The sequence below is a fragment of the Engystomops pustulosus genome, chromosome 3, assembly GCF_040894005.1.
Source record: "Engystomops pustulosus chromosome 3, aEngPut4.maternal, whole genome shotgun sequence".
Classification (NCBI taxonomy): Eukaryota; Metazoa; Chordata; class Amphibia; order Anura; family Leptodactylidae; genus Engystomops; species Engystomops pustulosus.
The window spans coordinates 153,237,044-153,262,239 of record NC_092413.1 but is presented as its reverse complement, the minus strand read 5'-3'; the positions used below and the strand labels follow the sequence as shown (position 1 = coordinate 153,262,239).

The window sequence follows — 25,196 nt, the reverse complement described above, 5'->3', positions numbered from 1 at the left end:
TATTTTATGGTCATGTCCAGTAATACAATCAAGAAGCTTATAGAATACTGTCCACCTTATATAAAACAGCCATACTGTTTTCCCCTGCTTTGGCCTTGCTTTTGATAGGAATGGATAAACTCCCTCAACCCTATAGAGTGGTAACCACACACACCCTTATGGCCACTAAGCTTATCATTCATTTTCTTATTTCTGTTATGCAGTGCCTTTGAATTTCACCAAAGAACTGGAACATTATACTTTACAAGGTTTCCGAGTGATTTCTCTGGCATATAAGAAATTATCTACAAATAATGTCCAGATTATAGAAGGCTTGGAGAGGTACCAATATATAACATATTATCAATAGATATGGTTGTTTATTATAACTGATCATCGCTGTAACTCATTGGTGAGATATATACTTTGTATTTAGAAATTCCTATTATCATGTTTTACCAGGGAAGAAGTAGAATCTGATTTAGTGTTTCTTGGATTTCTTATAATGGAGAATAAACTCAAACCTGAGACAAAACCAGTGCTGCAGGAACTAATGGAAGCAAAGATAAGGACCGTTATGATAACTGGTATGCAGTAGTTTGATTTAATGACCAAAAAAAAATATTATTAATTTGTGACTGTATTTCATACATCTTAAGTAAAACTACCATGTAACCTATTGTAAGTGGCAATCTAAGCATAAAGAATACAAATGTGTAATTAGTACATACTACATTCTGGGTAGTTGCACTGTAAGTCAATGCTCTACTCTTTAGAAAGCCTTGAAATATGGACAAGGGGTACAAAGACAGGCAAATGTAGACAGATATTTGGATATACACAGCTAATGCTTCTTGTCAGTGCAGTGCTACTATATGGGCTGGGTGAGATGTATTTGACACAACTATTAAACTCTTCCCAACATTTGACATAATAGTACTGCATGGCGGGAGGTGAGTTCCCACATCATGCAGTACTATTATATCATGCTTCTGGCACTGAACGGAGCCGGTGTCAGAAGCTGCAGTTGTCAGCTGTATGTTACAGCTGGCACTCGTCTCTAGCACCCACGATCTACATTTTCTCTGATCACAGACTTTAACTCCTTACACGCCACGGTCACACTAGATTGGACCCCCCCGGGGCTGCGTAGTGTCTTCCTCCTGGCAGGACCCAGCTGTAACATGTGTGTATATCTGTATTAGACTGTGTTATAAGAATACGTTTTTCTTCAGTAAAATTGTAAAAATAAATTAAAAAAACAATATAAATGAGGTATCACCATAATCGTAATGATCTATATAATAAGCATACCATAATATGTTATTTTTATGGTATGGTGTAAGGCCCTAAAAAGATACAAGAAGAAAAGAAACCAGAATTTACAATTTTTCTTTTCCTCCATACATTCAAGGGTTAATAAAATCTCATCAATAAGCGAATTACCCACTAAAATGAAGTGTTTAAAAATTGCATCTAATGTCTCAGAAAAAAAGCCCTTGTATGTCCAAATTGTCAAAAAACAAAGATTGTATAGCCGTTAAAAAGGGCCAATGCATAATCTGCTGTGAATGGTGCAGTTTCCCTTCAATGCCCTGGCATGTGCCCATGCAGCAGGTTACTACCAAATATGGGGTAATGGGGTACTTGGGAGAAATTGGGTATCAAACTTTGCGGAGCTATGGTATTTTATCCACTGAAAATGTATGGTATGCATTATTCGAAAAACACATTATTTAGCTAAAAAAAAGTAAATTTTTCTAAATTGCACACAATTTAAATCTGACCAGGTCCCTCAAAAGCGTGATTTTGTGTTTTTTATGAAATTTTGTGAAAAATCGCACCAAAGTTCAAAGCCCCATAACAACTTACAAAAATGAGAGGATGCATAAAAATCCATGTCCACATGAAGCAGACATTAGGTTAATGTTAGTTATCAAGTTTGCTGTTATGACAATGTGTGCAAAAAGTAGAAAATTGAAAATTTTTCAACTAACATGAAGTACAAATCACTTGGATATGTTAAAGTGTTCCGAAGTTATAACCATTTATAGATTTGAAAAAATGGGCCATGTCAGGAAGGTAAAAAGTTTCTTCGGCGGTAAGGGGTTAAGGGTACTTGTTTTTCTTGCAGAAATCCAGCTTGTAGCAGTACCTGCAGGTTCTGTATCAAAGGCATTTTCATCAGCCAAGCTTTACCCTGTTCTGTACTGATTTGGATTAACAAAAAATCTGGCTGCATAGATGTGTCAAGTTTCAGTAAAATCTCTAGTCATACTTTAACCCCTTAACGCTGAAGCCACTTTTCACCTTCCTGACACGGCCCATTTTTTAAAATCTGACATGTGTCTATTTAAGTGGTTATAACTTTGGAACGCTTTAACATAGCCAGTTGATTTTGAGATTGTTTTTTTGTGACACATTGTACTTCATGTTGGTCGAGAAATTTAATCAATATATTTAGTATTTATTTATGAAATAAATGGAAATTTGCCCAAAATTTTGAAAAAAACAATGTTTTCAAAATTCAAAATTTTCTACTTTTTGGAAAGTTGGTCATATCACTAAAATAACTTGATAACTAACATTTTCCATATGTCTGCTTTAACTTGGCAACATTTTTCAAACATCTTTTCCTTTTTTTAGGATGTTAGGAGGCTTATAACTTTAGGTGCAATTTTTCAGATTTACACGAAATTCATCAAAACCTACTTTTGGAGGGTCAGTTTAGTTAGAAGTGACTTTATAAGGCCCACATGACAGAAAACCCCCACAAATGACATTTTAGAAACTACACCCCTCAAAATATTCAAAACAACCTTTGGGAATTTTGTTAACCCTATGAGCGTTTCATGAGGGTGAAAGATAAATGAAAGTGAAATTACAGAAATGTAATTTTATCTTACTATAGATTCATTGAACACTAAAATTTGCACCTTCACAATGGGTTAAAAAGGAAAATGCATTTTACAATGTTGAGGGCAATTCCTCCTGAGTATGCCAATACCCATTTTGTCACTGTACCCTGCTGTACGGGCACAGGGGGGCACTTGGAATGGAAAGAGCGTTGTTTCGTTTTTGCAGGGCAAATATGGCTGAAAAAGTTTTCATGTGTCAGGATACATTTGGAGAGCCATAGTGGTACCAAAACAGAGGAAAGCCCCAACAAGAGACACCATTCTGGAAAGTACACCCCTTGGAGAGTTTAGCAAGGTGTAATTTGTGTATTTGCCCCAAGAGGTGTTTGATTCAATTAGGCCCCAAAAGGGAAAAAAGGTGAAAATGTTCTCAAAAAAGTCACTTTTACCCCAAATTTTTGTAAGCCACAAGGGATAAAAGATGAAACAACCCCATAAATGTGTACAACTATTTCTCCTAAGCACAGAACTGCGCCACTTTTGCATATAAAGTGTTGTATGGGTACACAGTAGGGCTCAGAAGGGAAAGAGGGGCTTTGGCCTTTTAGAAGCCAGATTTGACAATCATCCTTTACAAGTGTCAGGATGCATTTGGAGAGCCCTAGTGGTACCAAAACAGAGGGGAACCCCAACAATTGTCACCATTTTGGAAAGTGCACCCTTTGGAGAATTCAGCAAGGTGTAATATGTGTATTTTCCCCCACAGGTGTTTGCTTCAATTAGGTCCCTAAAAGGAAAAAGATGAACATTTTCCCAAAAAAGTCACTTTTACGGCTAATTTTTGTATCCCATACGGCATTAAAGATTAAACAACCCCAAAAAATGTGTACTAGCATTTCTCCCGAGTATAAAATTGCCCCACACATGCAAATAAAATGTTGTATGGGTACGCAGTGAAGCTCAGAAGGGAAAGAGGGGCGTTGGCCTTTTAGGACAGACATCCTTTACATGTGTCAGGATGCATTTAGAGAGCCGTAGTGGTACCAAAACAGAGGGGAACCCCAATAAGTGTCAACATTTTGGAAAGCACACCCCTTAGAGAATTTAGCAGGGTGTAATATGAGTATTTGTCCATAAAGCTGTTTGATTTAATTAGGGCTTAAATAGGACAAAGGTGAACATTTTCTTATAAAAGTCATTGTACCCCTAATTTTTTATAGCCACAAGGGATAAAAAAATTTAACAACCCCCCCAAAATGTGTAGACCTATTTCTCTCGAGTGTAGAAGTACCCCACATGTGTATATAAAATGTTGTATGGGCGCACAGTAAAAGGAAAGGGGGAGGTTTGCCTTTTAGAAGCCAAATTTGAAAGAAATGTTTGACATGCATTTGGAGAACCCTAGTGGTATAAAACAGAGAAGAATCCGAAAAGTGACCCTAATTTTTGAATGCACACCCCTTAGAGAATTTTGCAGTGTGTTATATATGTATTTGCCCCTATAGGTGAATGATCCAATTAGGCCCTAAACATTAAAAAGGTGAAAATTTTCCTATAAATGTCACTTTACTCCTAATTTTTGTAAGCCACAAGGGATAATATATTAAATAACCCCGAAAAAGGTGTAAAACTATTTCTTCCGAGTGTAGAAGTACCCCACATGTGCATATAAAATGCTTTATGGGCGCACAGTAGAGGAAAAGAGGGGTGTTTGTCTTTTAGAGGCCAAATTTTACAGAAATCCTTCACATGTGTCAGGATGCATTTGGAGAGCCGTAGTGGTACCAAAACAGAGGAAAACCCGAAAAGTGACCCTAATTGTTCAATGTACACCCCTTGGGGAATATAGCAAGGTGTAATATGTGGTGTAGTGTAATACGCGTGGTGAAATGAGCATTTTGAACATACAGGTGGTTTCCAAATACGATGTGCAATGGAGTCCAAGATGCAAATTGCAATTATTTCTGGAAAGTTCAGTGCCCGTTATGTGGCGCCCCTTATGAGATAATCGAGGGGTATAGGGAGCAACGGGACATAACAGTTGTTAAAATTATTCATGTTACCTAAATTAATTCACAACAGGTTGGGTGTCAATTGTGAATGTGTTGCGTATAAGGAGGTGGAATATACCAAGGGACCAACTAAACTTTTGTCACTCTGGAGTTGTCGCAGGTCTCTTAGTAGTATGTAGTGTCCATCCTAACTCCTCTTTTGGAACAGACTCTTTATTGAGTCCTACCATTAGAAGCAGCAGAATTCACCGGGAAAATGCTGCCCTGGCAAAATACAGGAACATCTAAACCAGAGATACTGGGGCCCCGTCCTTCTTTTCCCAATATTAGTTTCCTAATATCTTCCTCTTGAAAACGGAGAAATGATACGGCAGGACCTGCACATTGGAACAGCACGTAAGAGTTGTACAGCATAATCTGTACAATGTGCACAGCCAGCGCTTTTGTACCATATCTTCGTTTTTCGTAGGGAAATTATCGCCAAGTGTTTCTCTTATTCACCCTAGCGATGCCCATTGTGACGAATATTGCTGCTTTTGGCTGGACCAAATCGACCAGCCAATAGAAGCAAACATGGACAGAGGGGGGCTACAAAACCCTTCTGAACCACAAGGCACAATTGGTGGCTGTCAGGAACAGCCACCACCCTGCCCCGATCACCGTGTCTACAGACATGGTGACCGGTATTACTGACGCCATAAGTAAATTCGCTGCTATTGGCTGGTCTGCATTGATGAGCCAATAGCACCGATCATGAACTGGGGGGGGGGTGCGGGGGGACGTAACCATTCTGTTCAATGGGGCAGGATGGATGGCTTTCAGGATCAGCCGCCATCTTGCCCCGATCAATGTGTCTGAATTGTGTTGGCAAGTCACTACCTGCCACACCGTTCTATTACAACGCGCGTTGGGAATAGGCTATACAATCTTTATTTTTTAAGCAATTTAGACAAATAAGGGGTTATTTTTTGCGAGACGAGATGCACTGTAAAAAAACCTTTATTTTAGAGGGTGTTTAGCTTATCGAAGCAATTTTATTAACTTTTTTCGTGTGGAGGAAAATAAAATCATCAATTCTTGTTTTGGATTTTTAGCATTTTTTTGGGGGGGTGTTCACTGTAGCATAACAATAATATATTATCTTTATTCTACGGATCACTACGATTACGGTGATACCTCATTTATATAGTTTTATTTATATTTGTCCAAATTTATTGAAGGAAAACTAGAATAGAAAAAATTGCATTTGTTTTAGTATTGCCATTTTTATAGCAGCATAACTATAGTATTTTTTGGTTGACGGAGCTGGTTGTGAGCTTATTTTTTGCGTGACAAGTTGTTCTTTTCAGTGGTATCATTTTGGCGCTTGTAACTTTTTCGGATCACTTTTTAGAACATTTTTTGTAAAGCAATTTGATAAAAAGTTTTAATTTTTGGCAAGTTTTTTGGGTTTTTTTTTTACCACGTTCACCTAGAGGGTCCAATTATGATTAGGATTTATTGTACAGATTGTTACGGACGCGGCGATACCAAATAAGTGGGGTTTTTTTGTGATTTGGTGTTTTTTATACTTTATTGCTTGTGTACAGGGAAATGTGGTGTTTGGGGGGACTTTCACTTTATTTTATTATTTATTTTTATTTTAAAAAACCTTTATTGTTTTAACTTTTTTTTACAGTTAATGGCATCTAAGCTTGAACAAGTGATCTTCTGATCACTTGTTCAAGCTATTTTACAGGTTACACAGTGCAATACAGATGTATTGCACTGTGTAATGTAAGACACTGAGCATGCTGCGCATGCCCAGTGTCTTACAGCCGGGTCCTGCCAGGAGGCACGGACCCGGCTTCCGGATCAAGATCTCGCAGCCCCGGGCACCGGCAGTCCCGGGGCTGCGATCGGAGCAGCGGACCCCCCCGGTAAGCGCCGCGGGGGGGTCCGATTCAACTTATATTAGCTTTAAATGCCTCTGACACGCCGCGGTCAGCGCGACCGCGGCGTGTTAGGGGTTAACACCCGCGATCGGAGAAATCTCCGATCGCGGGTGTTAGAGGCAGGTGTCGGCTATAATATATAGCCGGCACCTGCAGCTTCTGGCGCCGGCTCCGTTCAGGAGCCGGCGCCAGAAGCTTGACGTAATAATACTGCATTTTGCGGGAACACACCTCCCGCCATGCAGTACTATTACGTCAAATGTCGGGAAGGGGTTAAAAGGGTTTTCCCACAAACAAAAGTTAGACATATCCACGAAAACAATGGGTCCAATGGTGTCCCAAGTACCTCCGTCGGACCCCTGGGAAATTGCCAAGGGTCCCACTCACCTATCTCCGAAAACTCCATAGAGATTAATGGAGCAGAAAGATCTTGCATGGCCATCTGCTCCATTAGTGTGAGGAGCGACGAGGGATCCAACAGAGTTACGTGGGACCCCATTGAACCCCTAGTTTTTGTGATCTGTGTGGGTCTCATTGCTGAGACCTCCACTGATCCACAAGTTAGGCCCTATCCCGTGGATAGGGCCTAACTTTTGTTTGTGGGAAAACCCCTTTAAGGCACTTGAGACAGGACTTGATTCCAGTATAGCTACCTATAGAAGGCACTAGAGAACCAGCTTTATTTCTTCTGCAGTAGAGATGATATGCTCTAAATGTGCCGGCATGAATGCATAATTATTACAAAAACCAAACCAAAACCATCCTACAGATGACTGTGGAAGGTATCAAATATCTCTAAGATGTAGATGTGCCTGTGGTCCTCAGTAAGTACATATGTTAAAAATAGTACTTCATAAGTACAAATGTTGTGAGGATATCCAGGGAATGAATAACATATAAAAGCTATATATAATAAATATAATGCAAAAGCGATCCACACCTACCCACTAGAACCATGGTTAAAGGAAAAAGGGACCCCAGTAATGGGCATTATAGCATCGAGGTGAGGTACATCATCAGGTACATGTTTTCTTTAGGAGACAATCTTCAGACTGCTTGCACGGTTGGGAAAGCTTCAGGAATGATTCCGCCAGGAAGCCACTTGATTGTCATAGAAGCAAGTGCCCCAGAGGAAAATTCTCCAGCATCAATTACCTGGGGAAATAGTGAAGAAAATCAAGAAAATGGTCACATTACAAAGGTAATTGGCAGTATTATGCATTTAGCCTCAAGCGTGTACTGTTCCATAAAGGTAAATTACTGAGAGAATAAACCAGCAGGTAGTGACAGTTCTATAAAATCTTTGTTTCCTCAAAAAGTTAAAGGGGCTTTCACATTTCATTTAATTCATCTGTCATATATAAACATTTTTTCAATTGGATGTTTTAAAAAAATCATACGTTTATGACGATAGTTTCCCATAAATGTAGTCATATGGTGCGTTAGGTGCAGAGGAAACCAGGACTTTTTTTGAATAACATGCAATTGAAGAAATACAACATGAACTATATTCATAAATAAAACACTGCATAGTTGCTTAACTTATTTGGTCAAACAATACAATACAATACACTCTGGGGGGAATTATTTTGTACATAGTGTTCCGGCAATTGTTACACAGTTAGAGACAGGTTAAACTATACAAATACATAAATACTTTTAGAGGCATGTTGAGTGCATTCTTATATGTTGCTAGTTCCCTGGTTGCAACATAGTTATAGGACATTGTGATACAGCACAATACAGGTTACATGAACACATTACTTAACATTACCTGGGGAAGCAATTACGGTACAAAAATATACCAGTCACAATGACACATAGACACATATTAGACAGACATGTGTAGGGGATACTACACGAGTGGTCCCCATATGGTGTTAACAGTGTTGTGGTGAACTAGTGGTGTGCTGCTGCTGGTGTTGGTTTGGCAGAAGAGTCACTGCCTACAGCTCCACTTATGCCAAGTACCAAGCCTGGTTGTGGCTACTACTGGTGCCTTGGTGCAGAATTCCCCCAGCATTGCGGTAAGGCTTTGGTGTTATCACTTACATTTCAGGTGCTCCGATGAAGCTGATGCTGGTGCTTTTGTCTGCCAGGATCCGTTTCCAGCACTCTGTTGCAAACAGTTGTTTGTCATGGAGTCCATTCTGCTGCTGATCCGCTTAGTGGGGAGAGATAGGGTGAGAGGCCAAGTTGGTACCGCTGGGAGGGTTGGGTATGTAGGAGGGGGGGGGGGGGGAGTTAAAAAGACAAAACCAATGCACAGGCAGCCACCTATAGTGGCATCATGTTGTACAAAAGATTCGGAGTGAGAAGGTGATAGAGAAAAGAGGTTATTGCACTTTTCAGATAACATTTTGAAAGACAAAATTCTTACAGATTATGTCACTTTGTTCCCTTCTGATTCAATTCTGGAATAATTATGTGTATAATTAAGTGTAATACAGTCTATGGACTGACTTATTGTGAATAATTAAGTGTAATACAGTCTATGGAGGATGTTCATAGGCTGCAGGGTGACTTGAAAGACCTATTAAAGCAAAATATGGACCAAATGTACCGTAAATTAAGACGATGTTGCCACAATAGATGTAGGGCACCAACAATGTACAAATTGCTAAGCTCAGAAAGCAAATAACCAAAGAAGCGACAAAATGAGCGTGCGTTACTAAAACATAAAATTTATTGATATGCGTTAAAAAAATAAGACAATTACGTAATACCAGGTGGTTACAAGGCAAACAGCCAAAGATAGGCGCTGGGCAGCACAAATAATTAGTAGACAATAGACAAGATATTTCATAACATCATAAAGTGCATAGTGCAAAACCCTAGAGATCAGTCAGTACTGAATGAGTTAATGGAAGCGCAAATAGAAAAATGAAACAGTTATACCTACAATTATAAAGTATCACCAGCGCATAAGAGGAGAGCTGCCCAGCACCTCCCCGACACGTGTTTCGTCCTCGCAGGACTTTGTCAAGGGGTGGTGCTGTGGACGGCGCGGAAAGATTAAATCATGGAAGCTAGCCAATAGGAGAACCGAGGCGCACCTGCGCCAGATGAGCGGGAGGTGAAGTATATTGGGCGCATGGTCCGTGACTTGTGCGTCCGCGCTGTGGGTAGGCGGGACAAGTACGTCACCCGGAGCAAGTCACATGATCCGGATGACGACATGAGCCGCCGCCCACACGCGCGGGCGCACAGCGGTCAACGGGCATGCGCACCTTGCACCTAAGGACTTCAGACGCCATGTTGGATGTGGGATGAAATAATGTATCGCCAGTGTCTTGAAGCAAAATGATAAAATATGTAAATGTAGGATGAATGTGCATAAACCAAGTGCTACACACATTGGCAAAAGAAAGAGCAGGTTGCCCAGCCAACTATATAAAAAGTGAATGTTGAAGTGAGTGGTGTGAGTGATGTGCAAAATGCGATGTGAGTGATATGGGTGGTGTGAGGTGAGTGTACAATGGTGAGTGTGCAAACGTGGATGAGTATGCGAACTACAAGAAGAGGACCGTCAGCGGATGAAAAGCCGCAAGGACGGAAGAACGTAAAGTGTTGCAAGGAAAAGTGATGTGATGTGAAATGGTACACCGGGACCATATACAGGTGAGAGGTCCTGGAGAGATGGAGAGCAGTGAGCACAGGTAGGTGCTGAGTGGTCATATGCAACATATAATCAAAGTCGCAGGTGCATGAGTGCGAGGATGATCCAAAGGCATGATGATGGAGATAAGATGCGAAAAGTGACGCTGAGTGACAAAGGTGAGTGTGCAAAAAATGGTGTGTGAAAAGCAGCAAAAAGTGCCAAAAAAACATGAAGGTGGAAAGAAAGCACAGTGAACAAGGGTGTGGTGGACCATGGGACAGGAGAAAAGATGAAGTGGAGGCAGGGTAGAAAGATCGCTAAGACAAACAGAGCATCGCGGTCCTGGTGACTGGCAAATGACGAAACGAAATCATTCCAACGATTGTCCAGTGTCGCCGAAGGGCAATAAACATAAGTGGCTTCCAAGTCTTCCGGCACAGAATTAACGTTCTATACTAAAAGAAAAAATGAGAAAAGACAAAATGAGTTAAAATTTTTAAACATACAAATGGATTAAAAACATGAAGGAGCACCACAAGAGACGGACACAGAGAGCAGCAGAAAAAGGCAGAAGGGTGAGCCTGTAGATGAAAAATATCTACAGGAAGGCAGAAAACCCGAAGTTCTCATTTAGTCCGTGAGGGGACACTGTATGAAGTGTCCAAATCCATTTCGACTCTAATTGGAGTAATCTCCGTTTTAGAGCCCCACCACGAAGATCTAAGTTAACGTGGTCTATTCCTATTACCTTAAAACCTGATGGATCTGAGTGATGAGTTTGCTTAAAATGCCGAGGTATAGGTTTCAACTTCAGGATATCCTCCTCTTGGAGCACAGCTGATGAAGCCAAGATCCCGGTGACATGCTCGCGTACCCTGAGTTTAAGTTCCTGTGTCGTCATGCCCACGTAAATTTTTCTACATGGGCACGTGGCATAGTAAATTACGCCCTTGGTGGTACAGTTGATGGGCCATGTGATCTTGTACTGTCTTGTCCCGTCTGATCGGGAGAAGTGTGTTGATTTTTCCACATTTGGGCATGCAATACATTTCCCACACGGAAGGCAGCCCCATTTTGGTGGTTGTGCTCCAAAAATTCGTGTAGGTGGGTCAGGAACAAAGTAACTATGCACAAGTGAATCCCTGAGGTTGCGTGCTCTGCGGGACACAATAGATGGGAAGGGGGTTATTATTTTTTCCAGAATGGGATCCGAAGTAAGGATCGGCCAGAATTTCTGAAGGATGTGCTGCATATCCTTCCACCGGTTGTGGTAAGTAGTGATGAATCGAGGGGGTTCTACAGTTTTCCCAGATTTCTTAGGGTAGAGAAGAGAGTTACGGTCAGTAGTACAAGCTCTTCTGTATGCTTTGGAAATACTTCTCTTGATGTAGCCGCGTTCGAGAAAGCGGTACGAGAGATCTTCGGCTTGTTTTTCAAATTCTTCAGAAGAAGAACAGATTCTCTTCATGCGTAAAAATTGACCAATGGGTACAGCATTGATGGTCTGAGGTGGGTGAGCTGAGGTGGCATGTAGTAAGCTGTTAGTTGATGTAGTTTTCCTAAAGACGTCCGTCTGAAGATATCCTGAGGAGTCCTTCATGACACGAATATCCAAGAAATCTATGGAGTTGGAATCAAATGACCAAGTAAGTTTAATATTCCGTTGGTTATTGTTCAGCACATCAAAGAAGGATTTCAGTCCATCCTCATCTCCCTGCCAGATGATGAAGATGTCATCAATGTACCGCGCCCAAAAGAGGACGCAGCACATTGCATCTCCACCATCCGACAGGAAGAGGTCCCTCTCCCACAGCCCCAGGAACAAATTGGCATATGAGGGGGCACAAGCCGCCCCCATAGCCGTTCCCTGGAGCTGCAGGTAGAAGGACCCATTTTAACGCATATCAATAAATTTTATGTTTTAGTAACGCACGCTCATTTTGTCGCTTCTTTGGTTATTTGCAGGGTGACTTGGACAAACTGAATGTTTGGTCATCCACTTGGCAAATGAGGTTTAATGTGGATAAATGTAAGGTTATGCACCTGGGGGCCAATAAACCAAAGGCAAAATATGTCCTTGGGGGAGTAAATCTGGGAGAGTCCCTTGTTGAGAAGGACCTGGAGGTACTAGTAGATCATAAATTGAATAACAGCATGCAATGTCAATCAGCTGCCTCTAAAGCTAGTAGGATCTTGTCATGTATCAAAAGTGGTATGGACTCTCGTGATAGGGATGTAATATTACCACTATACAAGGCACTGGTTCGGCCACACCTGGAATATGCTGTCCAGTTCTGGGCACCGGTCCATAAAAAGGATGCCCTGGAGCTGGAGAGGGTCCAACGTAGAGCCACAAAAATGATAAGAGGTATGGAGGGTCTTAGTTATGAGGAAAGATTAAAACAACTAGATTTATTTAGTCTGGAGAAGAGACGACTACAAGGGGACATGATTAATTTATATAAATATATGAATGGTCCATAAAAAAAATATGGTGGTAAGTTGTTTCAGATTAAATCAAATCAAAAGACGAGAGGGCACTGTCTCCGTCTGGAGAAAACAAGGTTTAATCACCGGAGGCGACAGGGCTTTTTTACTATGAGAACTGTTAATCTGTGGAATAGCCTGCCTCAGGCGCTGGTCACAGCAGGGACAGCGGAGAGCTTCAAGAAGGGTCTAGATGCCTTTTTACACCTAAATAACATTGATTGTTATGTTATATAGAATTGTTTCCCCTAAATCCTTTCCTCATCCAATCCCTACCCTTCCTTGGTTGAACTTGATGGACAAGTGTCTTTTTTCAACCGTATAAACTATGAAACTATGTGCACTTAAATAGTTGCACATAGAAAAGTTGGGTAAGACCACAGTCAGGTGTGACCTGTAGTCTGTTCTTTATACACCAGGAGAAATTAGTTACAAATACCAGGTGTTAATCAAGAGGGCAGAAAGACCCAGAAAAGAGTCAGGAAGTCTCCAGGGAGAACAGGGAAACAGATATACATTTACTCATACTAATAAACATTAGGGGTGCAGAGAAACACAAGAGATTATGGGACTTTTAGTGTCGAATTAAGCAGACATACCAGTGAATGATGGTGAGACCAGGTGAAAATTATGATTTTGACGATTATGATGGAGTGCAAGGCCATATTCTCTAATGCGTGTTCTGGAATAATTCTGTGCACTTAAATAGTTGTACTTAGAAAATTTAGATTAATTAGATTATTAAGAGGGTAATTTCTCCAGCTGATGCACATATAATTTATTAATGATATTTTGCAGCCAGAAAAACTAGAAAGTTTGGTTAGTTTACTGCTGGATCTTACATACCCTGTTGCTGTGTGCTGCTACTGTGGTAGAGTCTCGACACCATTACATTCACTATGCTGTATATTGTGATTATGTTAAAATAATAAATTTTTCCTCCTTATGCACAGGACTCTTGCATTAACATCTGTGACCCAGATAACAAGATCAAGAAATTTTATTTTGCAATGACAGGAAAATCATATGAAGTTATTGTGAATAATTTCTATGAATTGCTTCCCAAAGTAAGTATAAGGATAATGTTATATGAGCTAGCAGCACTTACAGCAAATATTTTATGCCATCAATTAAATATTGTTGTTCTGTATTCTAATGTCTGTGAGAAACAGTCTTTGTTACTAATAGAAGTCCCCTCAGGCCACATCCATATGGTCCGGAAGGAAGCCCTGCCGTCCTGTGTCCTATGTGATTTTGCAGGTAAGACTAAGTCTTACCTGCAAAAGTGCAATTTTATGAGGCAACAATTTTTGGCAAGCTTTACACTGCAGCCTTTGTAACATTGTCTGATATATATATTTTTTAAATGGCCCATATATAAATACTTATATGTTTGCACTATTGTTTATATTAACTTTTAAATACACTTTTTTACAGATTCTTGTCAGTGGAACCATTTTTGCCAGAATGAGTCCAGGACAAAAATCAAGTCTTATTGAAGAATTTCAGAAAATAGAGTAAGTAAACTTACCTAGCTGATACTCTGCTTGAGTTTGAAAGTTGTGGAAATCCAAAGTTATCCACTTATATAATCACAAGGATCTCGATAATGAATTTAAGTAAAAACCTTCATCTCATATATATATCTTCTAGTATTGGCAGTTTTAGAGGGGCATTCCATTGAAAGAAGTTTAGGTTAGATCCCACCACTGGGATCTCATCTAAACTTCAACATGCTCCTGCAGCCCCCTGCTGTCAAATATAAGCTGTCATACTCTTTGAACTATGTTGTTTCAGCAAACTCTGTGTACTTCTATAGGGGATGGATTAGAGAACTAAGTGTTTCTATAAAACCTGAAAACCAGTAGGGATAGAGAGCAGTAGTCACAGATCATATTGGATATGGATGTCATTTCTTGTTACTTTGACTTATTGTGGAAACTAATTTCTTGAAATGAGACTCTAGCAAATTACCAAATATGAAAAGCTAGTGGTACACCCTCTACAAATTTTTCATGAAACAAATAAAAGATCAGGTGTATTACATTTAATTAGGGTTCATACACCATTATCTGGCATACAAGCTCAGAAATAATGACAATTCCGTGCAAACCACCAACAATATCACTAATTTCCCTCTCACACCACCTCCACACCAATTGACCGAGGAGGGGCCATAAAGGGGACTGTGGCAGTTGGTGAAGTGGGTCCACATAGGCTGATTCTCTAATGCGCCTGCACGCTAGCTATTGCCTATGCCCCTTCATAATCTTAATGGGTCTAGGCTAAAGGACAATTGAATGCCAGCAGAGCTAGCGGTTGAATACATCGGGAGGCCAGTGCCCCATTAAATCCCACTGCCCTAAATTTCTGTATGTAGAGGAGTATATGTATGCAGTTAAAAAAAGAAAATGTATTGTTTTCTTTTATTTCCCTTAGTTATTATGCTGGAATGTGTGGTGATGGAGCTAATGACTGTGGAGTAAGTAACCATCAATAGTTTCTCTAATATCTGGAAAAATACTGGGTTCGAGTGTGTCCTCTCAGGGGAGGCTTTCCGCTCGTATAGGGTAGGATGGACCACAAACAGAAAAGCAAAAGCTCAACGAGACTCAAGTGGTTTTGTTACAAGGGGTGAAAGGTGGATTGTTGCAACTCTCACCTGGTAACAGAAGGGTCTAAGCGTGTCAGAGAACAAAGTCGCTCTTGAGCATTCCGGGAGACTGGAGACTCTGCTAGCCACGAGATTCTTTTGTGGTCCGCTCACCCAGGAAGGTGGATGAGCAGGATAGATGCAATGCACTTGGGGTTGAGGCTCTCGATGGTATAGGCCAGTGATGGCGAACCTTTTAGTGACCGAGTGCCCAAACTGCAACCCCAAACCCTCATTTGGGGTTGCGAAGTGCCACCCAAAAATTAAAGCAGTAACTTATTGCTCCCTGTTCTTCAACTACGTTTAATCATACTGGCCTCCTGAGGATAGCAACATAGTAGAAAAAAAAGATGGAAATTTTGCATCATTGTAGCTTCTTTCCAGTGTCCCTCTGTACACAGAGAATCGTGGGGCCAGCAGGAGGTCCTCCAAAGATAATTAGGCCCTGTCTACACATTCTCCCTCTTCCTAAGTAGTCACTTTAAAATATCACTGAAAGCAGCATATTTGCTTCCCAGTTGCTTAGAACTGCAGGAAAACTCTTTGAGTCCTGTCTGATGTGCTGGGGCGATGGCCCGGGTGCCCACAGAAAGGGCTCGGAGTGCCGCCTCTGGCACCCGTGCCATAGGTTCGCCACCACTGGTATAGGCGCTGCAACGTCCAATGGCCACAAGAAAACTGGTAGTTGACTATTTCTATTTTATTGAATCACTACGCTTTTTGGCTCCGGGCCGGAGCCTTCATCAGGAAATTTCTTTTGCACCTGAAAAGGCTCCAGCCTGGAGCCGTAACACGTAGTGATTCAATAAAATATGCAATGAAACAAAGACAAAAAATTTTAATGGGGTCTCAATACTTTCTGTACCAACAGTATATAATATACGGCTTTTGATTTCAATTTTTTTTGCCTAAAAGTTTGAGAAATACAGAGTACACAACTAATTTATTTGTGTTAAATCTAATTTACCTAGTTTGTTTAAGTGCAACTTAAATTTCAGTGCAACTACCTGCTGTAATTTATTTATGAAATGTGCCACTTTCAAAAAATGTTGATCCTATTTGCATAAGTCAAATCAACAACCACACTGTTTCTTATATCAAAATTTTTTGAAGCAAATACTATGACGCAATATGATATGTTTTGTAAAACCCAGAGAAATAGGTTTTCTTATACCAGTGAAATAATGCTACATTTGGACTATTTTCAATATGAAATCCATATTTATAAATACAACCTCCAAATTTACAGCCAGAACAAATCTGTTTTCTGTTGAAATCGTAGGCGGTGTGGCCTATCGGCTCACCTCGGATTTTCTGTGATCTGAAATAATCTAATGTTGTTTTTCAGGCTTTAAAAATGGCTCATGCTGGAATCTCTCTGTCAGAACTGGAGGCTTCCGTAGCATCGCCATTTACATCAAAAACCCCTAATATTGAATGTGTGCCAAAACTTATCAAGTAAGTTTTCCAGGCTTATGAAAATTGTAATTTGTTTCTCTTTTGGATTATGCTAAATAATCATTTTAAGGGACACCTTTGGTAGTGTTAGCTACTGTCTATTGCATCTGCTAAGTATTATTTGTCAAAATTCGATTTGTCATGGTTCGCAGAATTTTCCGATAAAATTCGATTTGAATCGAATCACGACATTTGACGTAACAGTACATCACAAGCCGGGTGCGGGTGCATGGAGAGGGCTCACTGGCTGAGCCCTCTCCATAGCCGGTAAGTCTTTCCTGCATATTTCAGCAAAGGCTTACCGGTAACACACATGGTCGGTACTTGAAAAAATGGTGCCAGATGGCCGCGTCCATCTTGTTCGTCGCTCCCTGTGACGTCATTGGGAAGCGGCGATCCATCGCTATGACAGCCTTGGGTCTTCCAAAGACCCAAGGCTGCCTCAGTTTAACCCTTCATTACAATGTGCGATCATCATATTGTAATGAATGAGGAGTGTAGTATGGCAGTATATGACAGGATCGATCAGACAACCCTAGAGAGTCTGAAAAAATAGTGAAACTAAAAGTCTACCGCTGGGTTCAAAAATGCCCAATCAAAATATAATAACGGTTTTTCACTGCATTAACCCCGTAATGGAACCCAAAGTCGAAAATGGCACTTTTTTGCTATTTTGAAAACTATAAAAAATTTCAATAAAAAGTGATCAAAAGGTTTTATAGTGTTTTAAGTGATAGCAATAAAAACATCATGAAAAGTCGCAAAAAATTACACCACCCACAGCTCCATACACAAAAGTATAAAAAACTTATTAGCGCCAGAATATGGAAAAATTTAAAAAAAACAGTGAGGAACACTATCGCCATACATCGAGGAACACTACCATCATACAGTGAGGAACACTACCGCCATGCAGTGAGGAACACTACCCCTATACAGTGAGGAACACAACCGCCATACATCGAGGAACACTACCGCCATGCAGTGAGGAACACTACCGCCATGCAGTGAGGAACACTACCGCCATGCAGTGAGGAACACTACCGCCATGCAGTGAGGAACACTACCGCCATGCAGTGAGGAACACTACCCCCATGCAGTGAGGAACACTATCCCCATACAGAGAGGAACACTACCGCCATACATTGAGGAACACTACCTCCATACGGAGAGGAACACTAACGCCATACATTGAGGAACATTACACCCATACAGTGAGGGACACTACCCCTATATAGTGAGGAACACTACCCCTATACTTTGAGGAACACTACCCCCATACATTGAGAAACACTACCCCCATACAGTGAGGGACACTACCCCCATATAGTGAGGAACACTACACCCATACATTGAGGAACACTACCCCCATACAGTGAGGGACACTACCCCCATACAGTGAGGGACACTACCCCCATACAGTGAGGGACACTATCCCCATACAGTGAGGGACACTATCCCCATACAGTGAGGGACACTACCCCTATACAGTGAGGAACACTACCACCATACAGTGAGGAACACTACCACCATACAGTAAGGAACACTACCACCATACAGTAAGGAACACTACCACCATACAGTGAATACAGCCATTAAGTGAGGAACACTACCTGCATACAGTGAAGAATACAGCCATAAAGTGAGGAACACTACCTCCAGTGGCGTAACTTAACGTTGTCGGGCCCCAGTGCAAAGTCTGTGCCAGGGCCCCGACTATAATGTATGGTTTATAGTACTAATCTTCTCGTATGGGAAAGTGAGATCTTATGGGCTCCAAAAGCCTCTTGGGCCCGGTTGTGACCGCATCCTCTGCATCCCTTCAAGTTACACCCCTGACTACCTCCATACAGTGAATAATACTGCCATACAGTGAGGAACACTACGGCCATGCAGTGAGGAACACTACGGCCATGCAGTGAAGAACACTACGGCCATGCTGTGAGGAACGCTACGGCCATGCTGTGAGGAACGCTACGGCCATGCAGTGAGGAACGCTACGGCCATGCAGTGAGGAACGCTACGGCCATGCAGTGAGGAACGCTACGGCCATGCAGTGAGGAACGCTACGGCCATGCAGTGAGGAACGCTACGGCCATGCAGTGAGGAACACTATGGCCATGCAGTGAGGAACACTACCTCCATACATTGAAGAATACAGCCGTACAGTGAGGAACACTACCCCCATACACTGAGGAACAGTACCGCCATGTTCCTTTCTTCTTCCCAGAGTTCTCTGCCCCATGTACCGCATTGTGCTTGTGGCCATTTTGCTAATAAAGGGGGGAAAAAAATCTTTTGAAATTCGTTCCCATGAAACACTGTAAACTTTGGATTTGTGACAAATCAAACTTTTCCTGAAATTCGAAACAAATTTAGAATAGTTAGAATTGATTTGCCCATCTCTAATTAGAGCTTAAAAACTGTAAGTCCGACAATCCATTCCCACCAACGTCATTCCTTCAGGTGGTCACACCTACCCAGTTTTATTTCCTTCTTCTCCAGGGTGCTCATTCTCCATCCTTCTCCTTCTGCATTGTCCTGACCCATAATAGCTGCACTGCCTATTATTTTTAAACAACCTGCACACATCCCTAATAATCTAATAATCTTCCTCTTCCAATAAAGATGAATCATTCTTTAATACAGAGAACCTTACTCCACAGGGAAGTGCTTGAGGGTGCGTTCACTCGTTGAAATAGCTGAGCAAACCCCTGAGCTACAAACATTCCCATTCAATGTCTCTGGTGCTGATTGCCAAAGATAGCCCAGCAATGTGATTGGCGATTTCCTTTGCTCCCATAATAGTTGGAAGTAGTGGCAAAATGCATGTGTGACATGCAGCTTCATCAATTTAGAGAACGGAATTCCTGTTCCCTGGATTGCTGGGTCTCCTATAGTTAGGGGATAACTTGAAAAGTTGGGACAGCATCTTTAAGGAAGAGGAACCTCTATGATGCTATGACATTCTACACTCAGGAGAACTGTACTTTACTGTACACTATCCTTTATCCCACAGTTTTCTTGCCTACTTCTGTAGTCTCCACAAAATGAGTTTGTGGAACATTTTTTGATGCATTCTAGACATTGTACTTTAAAGACACACTTACCATGTGTTCATCAATTGAAACAACATTGCACTTGAGAGATAAAGTATTGTAGGCTCCTGTTTAGGCCAAAGTTAACAACATATGTAAATACAACAACAGTTTTGATGTCCGACATGGAGCGTGTGAGAAGCTGTAGACAGGTGACCCTCTCCTTAATCCAAACAGCTTAATCCAGAAAACCAACCAAAAATTGGAATTAATCTCCACCAAACCCAGTGAGATTACCAACTGCCTACTTCTGCATGCTCCAGTTATGCCATAGGTATAATGTCCAGGAGGCTATCACAGGGCCACAGTATTTGAAGCAAGAGAGGGCTGTTCTCCTGGTTTATTTTTATTTCAAGGTTAGTAACAGAAGTTAGCGGAAACTAAACAAACCAGGCCTGGAGCTTATTATCACCAATACATCTTCACGGTACTCTGACAATGCCATGCAGATGGGTAGTCTGGTCCCCTCTATCCACCATGAGCTAAACTTCTACTAAAATATAAATGATTCCAACGAATCCATAAAGTGAACTATACACCTTAATTCAGCCTAAACAAAACCACACCCCAATTCATATTACAGGAATGTTGGCTGAGCCAAACTATTCTGGCAGGACCAGCAGATTATCTAATATGTCTAATGATTTCCCATATTCCTCTATCATGACAATAGCACAAGAACTACATTTTTCTCTCTCTGATCTATTGTTTTCAAGCAGGAAAATTCAAGAGGTTCAGTGTACTGGAATGGTGTTTTGTCACGGTTAGTTTAAGCCTAGTGAACCAAATTGAACTAAAGGTTTTAATTTTTTACTTTCGATAAAATATGCCACCTGGATGTTGGATGTTTGCTATTGTAGATAGATTCATGACTGTTATTTTGGTGTATTGTCTTCTGTGAATTTGTGATCTATAGATTTTATAAATAATGTGAGGATGTCTTGTAATAGTAAAGAATTACATATATTCCATATTCTGGCTATGATTGTAGGTAATATTTTGTGTATAGAAAAGTACTTTTCTAAATGTGGCTTTTTTGTAGGTGTACACAATTAAATAAATTCTGCAATTAGTCTTTGTATTTTTGTATTTAATGTTTACTATTAATGTTTATTTACATTTTTTATTTTACTTTTCAGAGAAGGAAGAAATTGTCTTGTCACCTCATTCTGCATGTTCAAGTATATAGCAATGTATGCTATGATTGAACTTATATGTTTGGTGCTTCTATATTGGGTATGATCAAAAAATATGTTACATTTGTGCATTGTTGGAAATGTACAGATCTTTTTGTGGATATACATTCTTTAAACAATTCTAAAGCTTGTTTGGTTTAATACATTGAGGGGAAAACACTATTCTTAATCCCCCACCCCCGGGCCAACATACTGCAAACTGGATATACTAATAAGCCCCAGGATCCCGGTATGTCTGAGGGTGTGCTTTGCCACCAAAATGAAATCTGTCAGACGGACCTTTTGGATGCAGTTTTTGCTTTTTTTTTTACAGTTGCTAACAAAAATAGAGGAAAAAAGGCTTTTTACATGTCCTGGCTGACAAGTCATGTTAAATTCTCTGCATCATGTTAGTATAAAAATTTATGGACACAACTATGTACAGTACAGAAAGCACTGTCTGTGTATTAGCTGTGTTACCTTGATCGAAGACAGATCGAAAATGACATGTCATGAGTTTTAGCCTCATTAAGAGACTGATGTCCTATACTCAAATAAAAAAAAGTAAGGTTCATTATATTGTCCCAAAAACTGGAATTGCCAGTATCATAGAATACGACTTAACATTGTTATATTCCTGTCCAGTTTCTCTACATAACACTGTAACTTTTAACTCTTAACTATTAATCTAAAATTGTTTGGAGGTATTTTTTTTTACTTTTCAATATTTAGATGTTAAAGGAAACCTGTCAGCTGAATTTGACCTAAAAAATAACTACCAGTTTGTTGTTAAACAGATTAACACCTTCCAGATCATTTTCCTTTTATGTTTTTCTGTCTGCTTCTTTGGTAATTTATCAATCTCAATTTTTTCTTGTGTTTTTTCAGATCTCTTTTTAAAACATTTGTTACAAATGTGGCAAAAATGTCTCACATATGTCTCAAGTCATTTTTTTCCATTTTCTAAGTTTTCCATTTATCTAAGTATGGTTTGGTCTGGAAATGTATCCGCCAAAAATGTTGCAAATTTTAGACAATTTGAAATGATAAATGTCATTTGCACATTTGCGACATATAGCACATCTGGAATAGAAGATACATGGGTCTTTCTAATGAAAAATAAATGTCCAGAGGACACTTTAAAATGTCCCCAACAAAGCGCAAAACTTGCAATGTGCCAAAAAATGTTTAAAAAAAGACATTAAAAAGAGGAAGAAAAATATAGATAAATGACCCCCAAGGTCTTTATGTCCCTTTCCCTGTAAGTGATAGTCCTGGATGCAGGGACATCACTAACTGAGTGTCCTGAAGTCTGGTGCATGATGTCAATCCCAGCAATGGAGGGCAGGGAGAGCTTTACTTCCATGCTGAGCTCTTCACCATTGTATCTTTATACAGCAAATTTACATCTGACTTTAAAGAGAAATTGATATCGAGCATGGTCTAAAATTCTAAGGGAAGTAATCTTATTACCGGTCCACTCCAGTAGACTTGTATGGCAGGTGTGAACTCCCAGAGGCACATTTCCTTCAAACGGTATGGACATTTCCATCAATAGATATCTTTTGGAAAGATGTCTTTGGATATGTTTTCACTGCATTGAATTTGAATGTGACTGTCCTTAGTCTGGTAGATGATGAGCAACTATAGAGCTTTGGGAGGTTGATTGTAAGAATTATGAATATTGAAATTGTTTGTATAGTCCACAAATGCAGTGCAAAAGACCCTCCTACTATAGAAAGGTGGCAAAGGCTCTCAGTTTCAGGCCAGCAAATTGAGAAGTGTTGGTTAAGGAATAACACATAGGAGGGTTGTTTCTCCTTCTTCTTTTCTTCCTCCTGCCAGTGGAGAAACTTGTGGCGGGTAGGACAATGGGATGGAATGTTTTAAATCTATGGGGGGATTTATTATCAGGCAGTATTTTGCACAATTGTCTATGTGTTAGACTGGCAGGTTTCTAATAGTCGGATTTATAGTCCGGTGTATGTGCTGTGTTGAATGCCTTCAGCTGTGTGTGTTCTATGAGAATAGACTGCACCAGTCGCACCTATGTTTAACATCTGCTCAATTTCTGCCTTTTTGCAATGTTTTTGCATAGGAAATTCTCAGATACCTCAAACTTAAAATTGAGCAAGTTTAAGATAAATCTCCTCCCTGTCGTAGCAATGGACCAACTTACACTAACTCCTACATAGTGCAGTTTTGCGATTTAAATTTGCATTCTTTTCGAAATTCTCAGTTGATAAATGTGGTGTATTTTTTCCACCATTATAGCTGTGTTTTTTTCTTGCTAAATCAAGTGCTAAACGTGGATGTGTTATGTGACTGGGTCCATACACACAGATTAGTTATTTACAAAAAAGGTCCCTGGGGACCTCACTGAGACCCATTGGTCTAAAACTTAGACTTTTTAATGGTCGAACATATTAAAAGTTAACTTGGATTGCTGAAACCTATTTGAAAACACACAATTAAAATTTCTACAAATCCATGGCGTAGGATATTGTAGAAACTCCATAGAGCGGAGTTGTCTATCGTGTCAGTTCAATACAGGGGGAACCACTAGAGGTCGCCAGTGGTATAGTTCTGATTTGTCTATGTATTAAATCAGTATTGTTTTTATTAGTTCTGCAACTTAGTTGCTAAAACTGTATTCACTGATGTTGCAGTGTGCTACCGTTGGCTGACTTCCAAGTCACTATTTACTGGTATGTAGATCCACTAGAGCTCTCCCTGTCTATGAATATTTTTCCTCCTCATTTTCTAACTGTTAATGGACATATGAACTGATCCCTAAACACCATATCATTGCTGTCTAAAAAAGGATAATAGCCCCCCCCGACATGTTTTGCCAAGATGATGGCGTCCTCAGGGGTGCCTGGGCTATATATGAGTGTTGGAAATGAGGAGTCAGGCTTTAAAGACTCCGTTTGTGATGTCAGATCGGCCAGACCAATACTGGATAGGTCATCCATGGGGTTTACAGGATTTTGTCCAATGGTTGGTACCTGTCAACGATATAAAGAATTCCAATTGGAGCTTAGTACTTACGTCCTACTTATGCGCTGCGCATGTGAACCGACTTTACTTCCCTTCACCGAAAGGATAGTGGCAGTGCGCCTGCGCTGGCACTTAGGTTATAGGTCCGTCCGTAGGGGTGTTGAAGTGCGCATGCGCGTGGACTTTGATTTTTTCATTACGTAGGGTGAAAAGCGCATGCGCCGGCACTTAGACTACAAGGCCCTACATCGGGCTGGCAAATACGCTTGTGTGGGAACTTGGTTTCTTTACGCCAGATGGTAAGTATAGGGCGCCTGTATTCATACGTTTTAAAGTATACTCGGTGAGGCACAAACCATTTATAAAATCGATCTGGGCCATATTCAATCTTACCAGTTGAAACTATTATGTTTGAATTAAACCAATGTGTTTCTCATGGCTGTTTGTATAGATTTATATTAAAGGTGCAACGCATGATTGGCAATGGATTAATGATGATAGGAATCAAATTTATGTAGAATAATATAGTTCTAATTCCAACTGAATATTTATCTTGATAGGTTAGCAAATTATTCCAAAATATAAAGTTTTTTTTTTTTTTTATTAAAAAATATAATGTATTTTGCTACATCCCACATATATAGTTCATTTAGGTATAGATATTTATAACAAGCGCTGTTAAGCGCTGTTTTCTATAGATAGGGCATAAGAGACAAACCACCAAAGAGGGGGGGGAGGGGGGGTAGAAGAGTGCATGAAAACGGGGCTGGTACCCTCAATGTATTATAATGCAAGGGAGAAAGCATGTAACTTCCTACAAGAAAGCTGCAAAGGTGAACCCCTCATTTAAACCATTGGGACTCAATGAATTCAATCGATCCATCTTGCCTCTAGTTGCAATAGGCGTTTATCCACATTGCCTCGACGGGGGCCCACTTTTT

General features: G+C 40.3%; 1 protein-coding gene across 2 annotated transcripts in view; it reads left to right on the top strand.

Annotated features, from left to right (window-relative positions):
* Positions 1 to 25,196, top strand: part of LOC140122124 (probable cation-transporting ATPase 13A4) — an 85,718-nt gene that overhangs the window by 39,955 nt on the left and 20,567 nt on the right. Inside the window, exons 17-24 of one of the 2 annotated variants that reach the window (XM_072142615.1) lie at positions 204 to 321; positions 442 to 566; positions 7,821 to 7,984; positions 13,825 to 13,938; positions 14,309 to 14,388; positions 15,311 to 15,353; positions 16,873 to 16,982; positions 21,220 to 21,316. In XM_072142615.1, coding sequence (XP_071998716.1) covers positions 204 to 321; positions 442 to 566; positions 7,821 to 7,984; positions 13,825 to 13,938; positions 14,309 to 14,388; positions 15,311 to 15,353; positions 16,873 to 16,982; positions 21,220 to 21,316 — 851 coding nt within the window. The remainder of the gene's footprint in view (positions 1 to 203; positions 322 to 441; positions 567 to 7,820; positions 7,985 to 13,824; positions 13,939 to 14,308; positions 14,389 to 15,310; positions 15,354 to 16,872; positions 16,983 to 21,219; positions 21,317 to 25,196) is intronic. The other variant, XM_072142616.1, reaches the window with a different exon arrangement.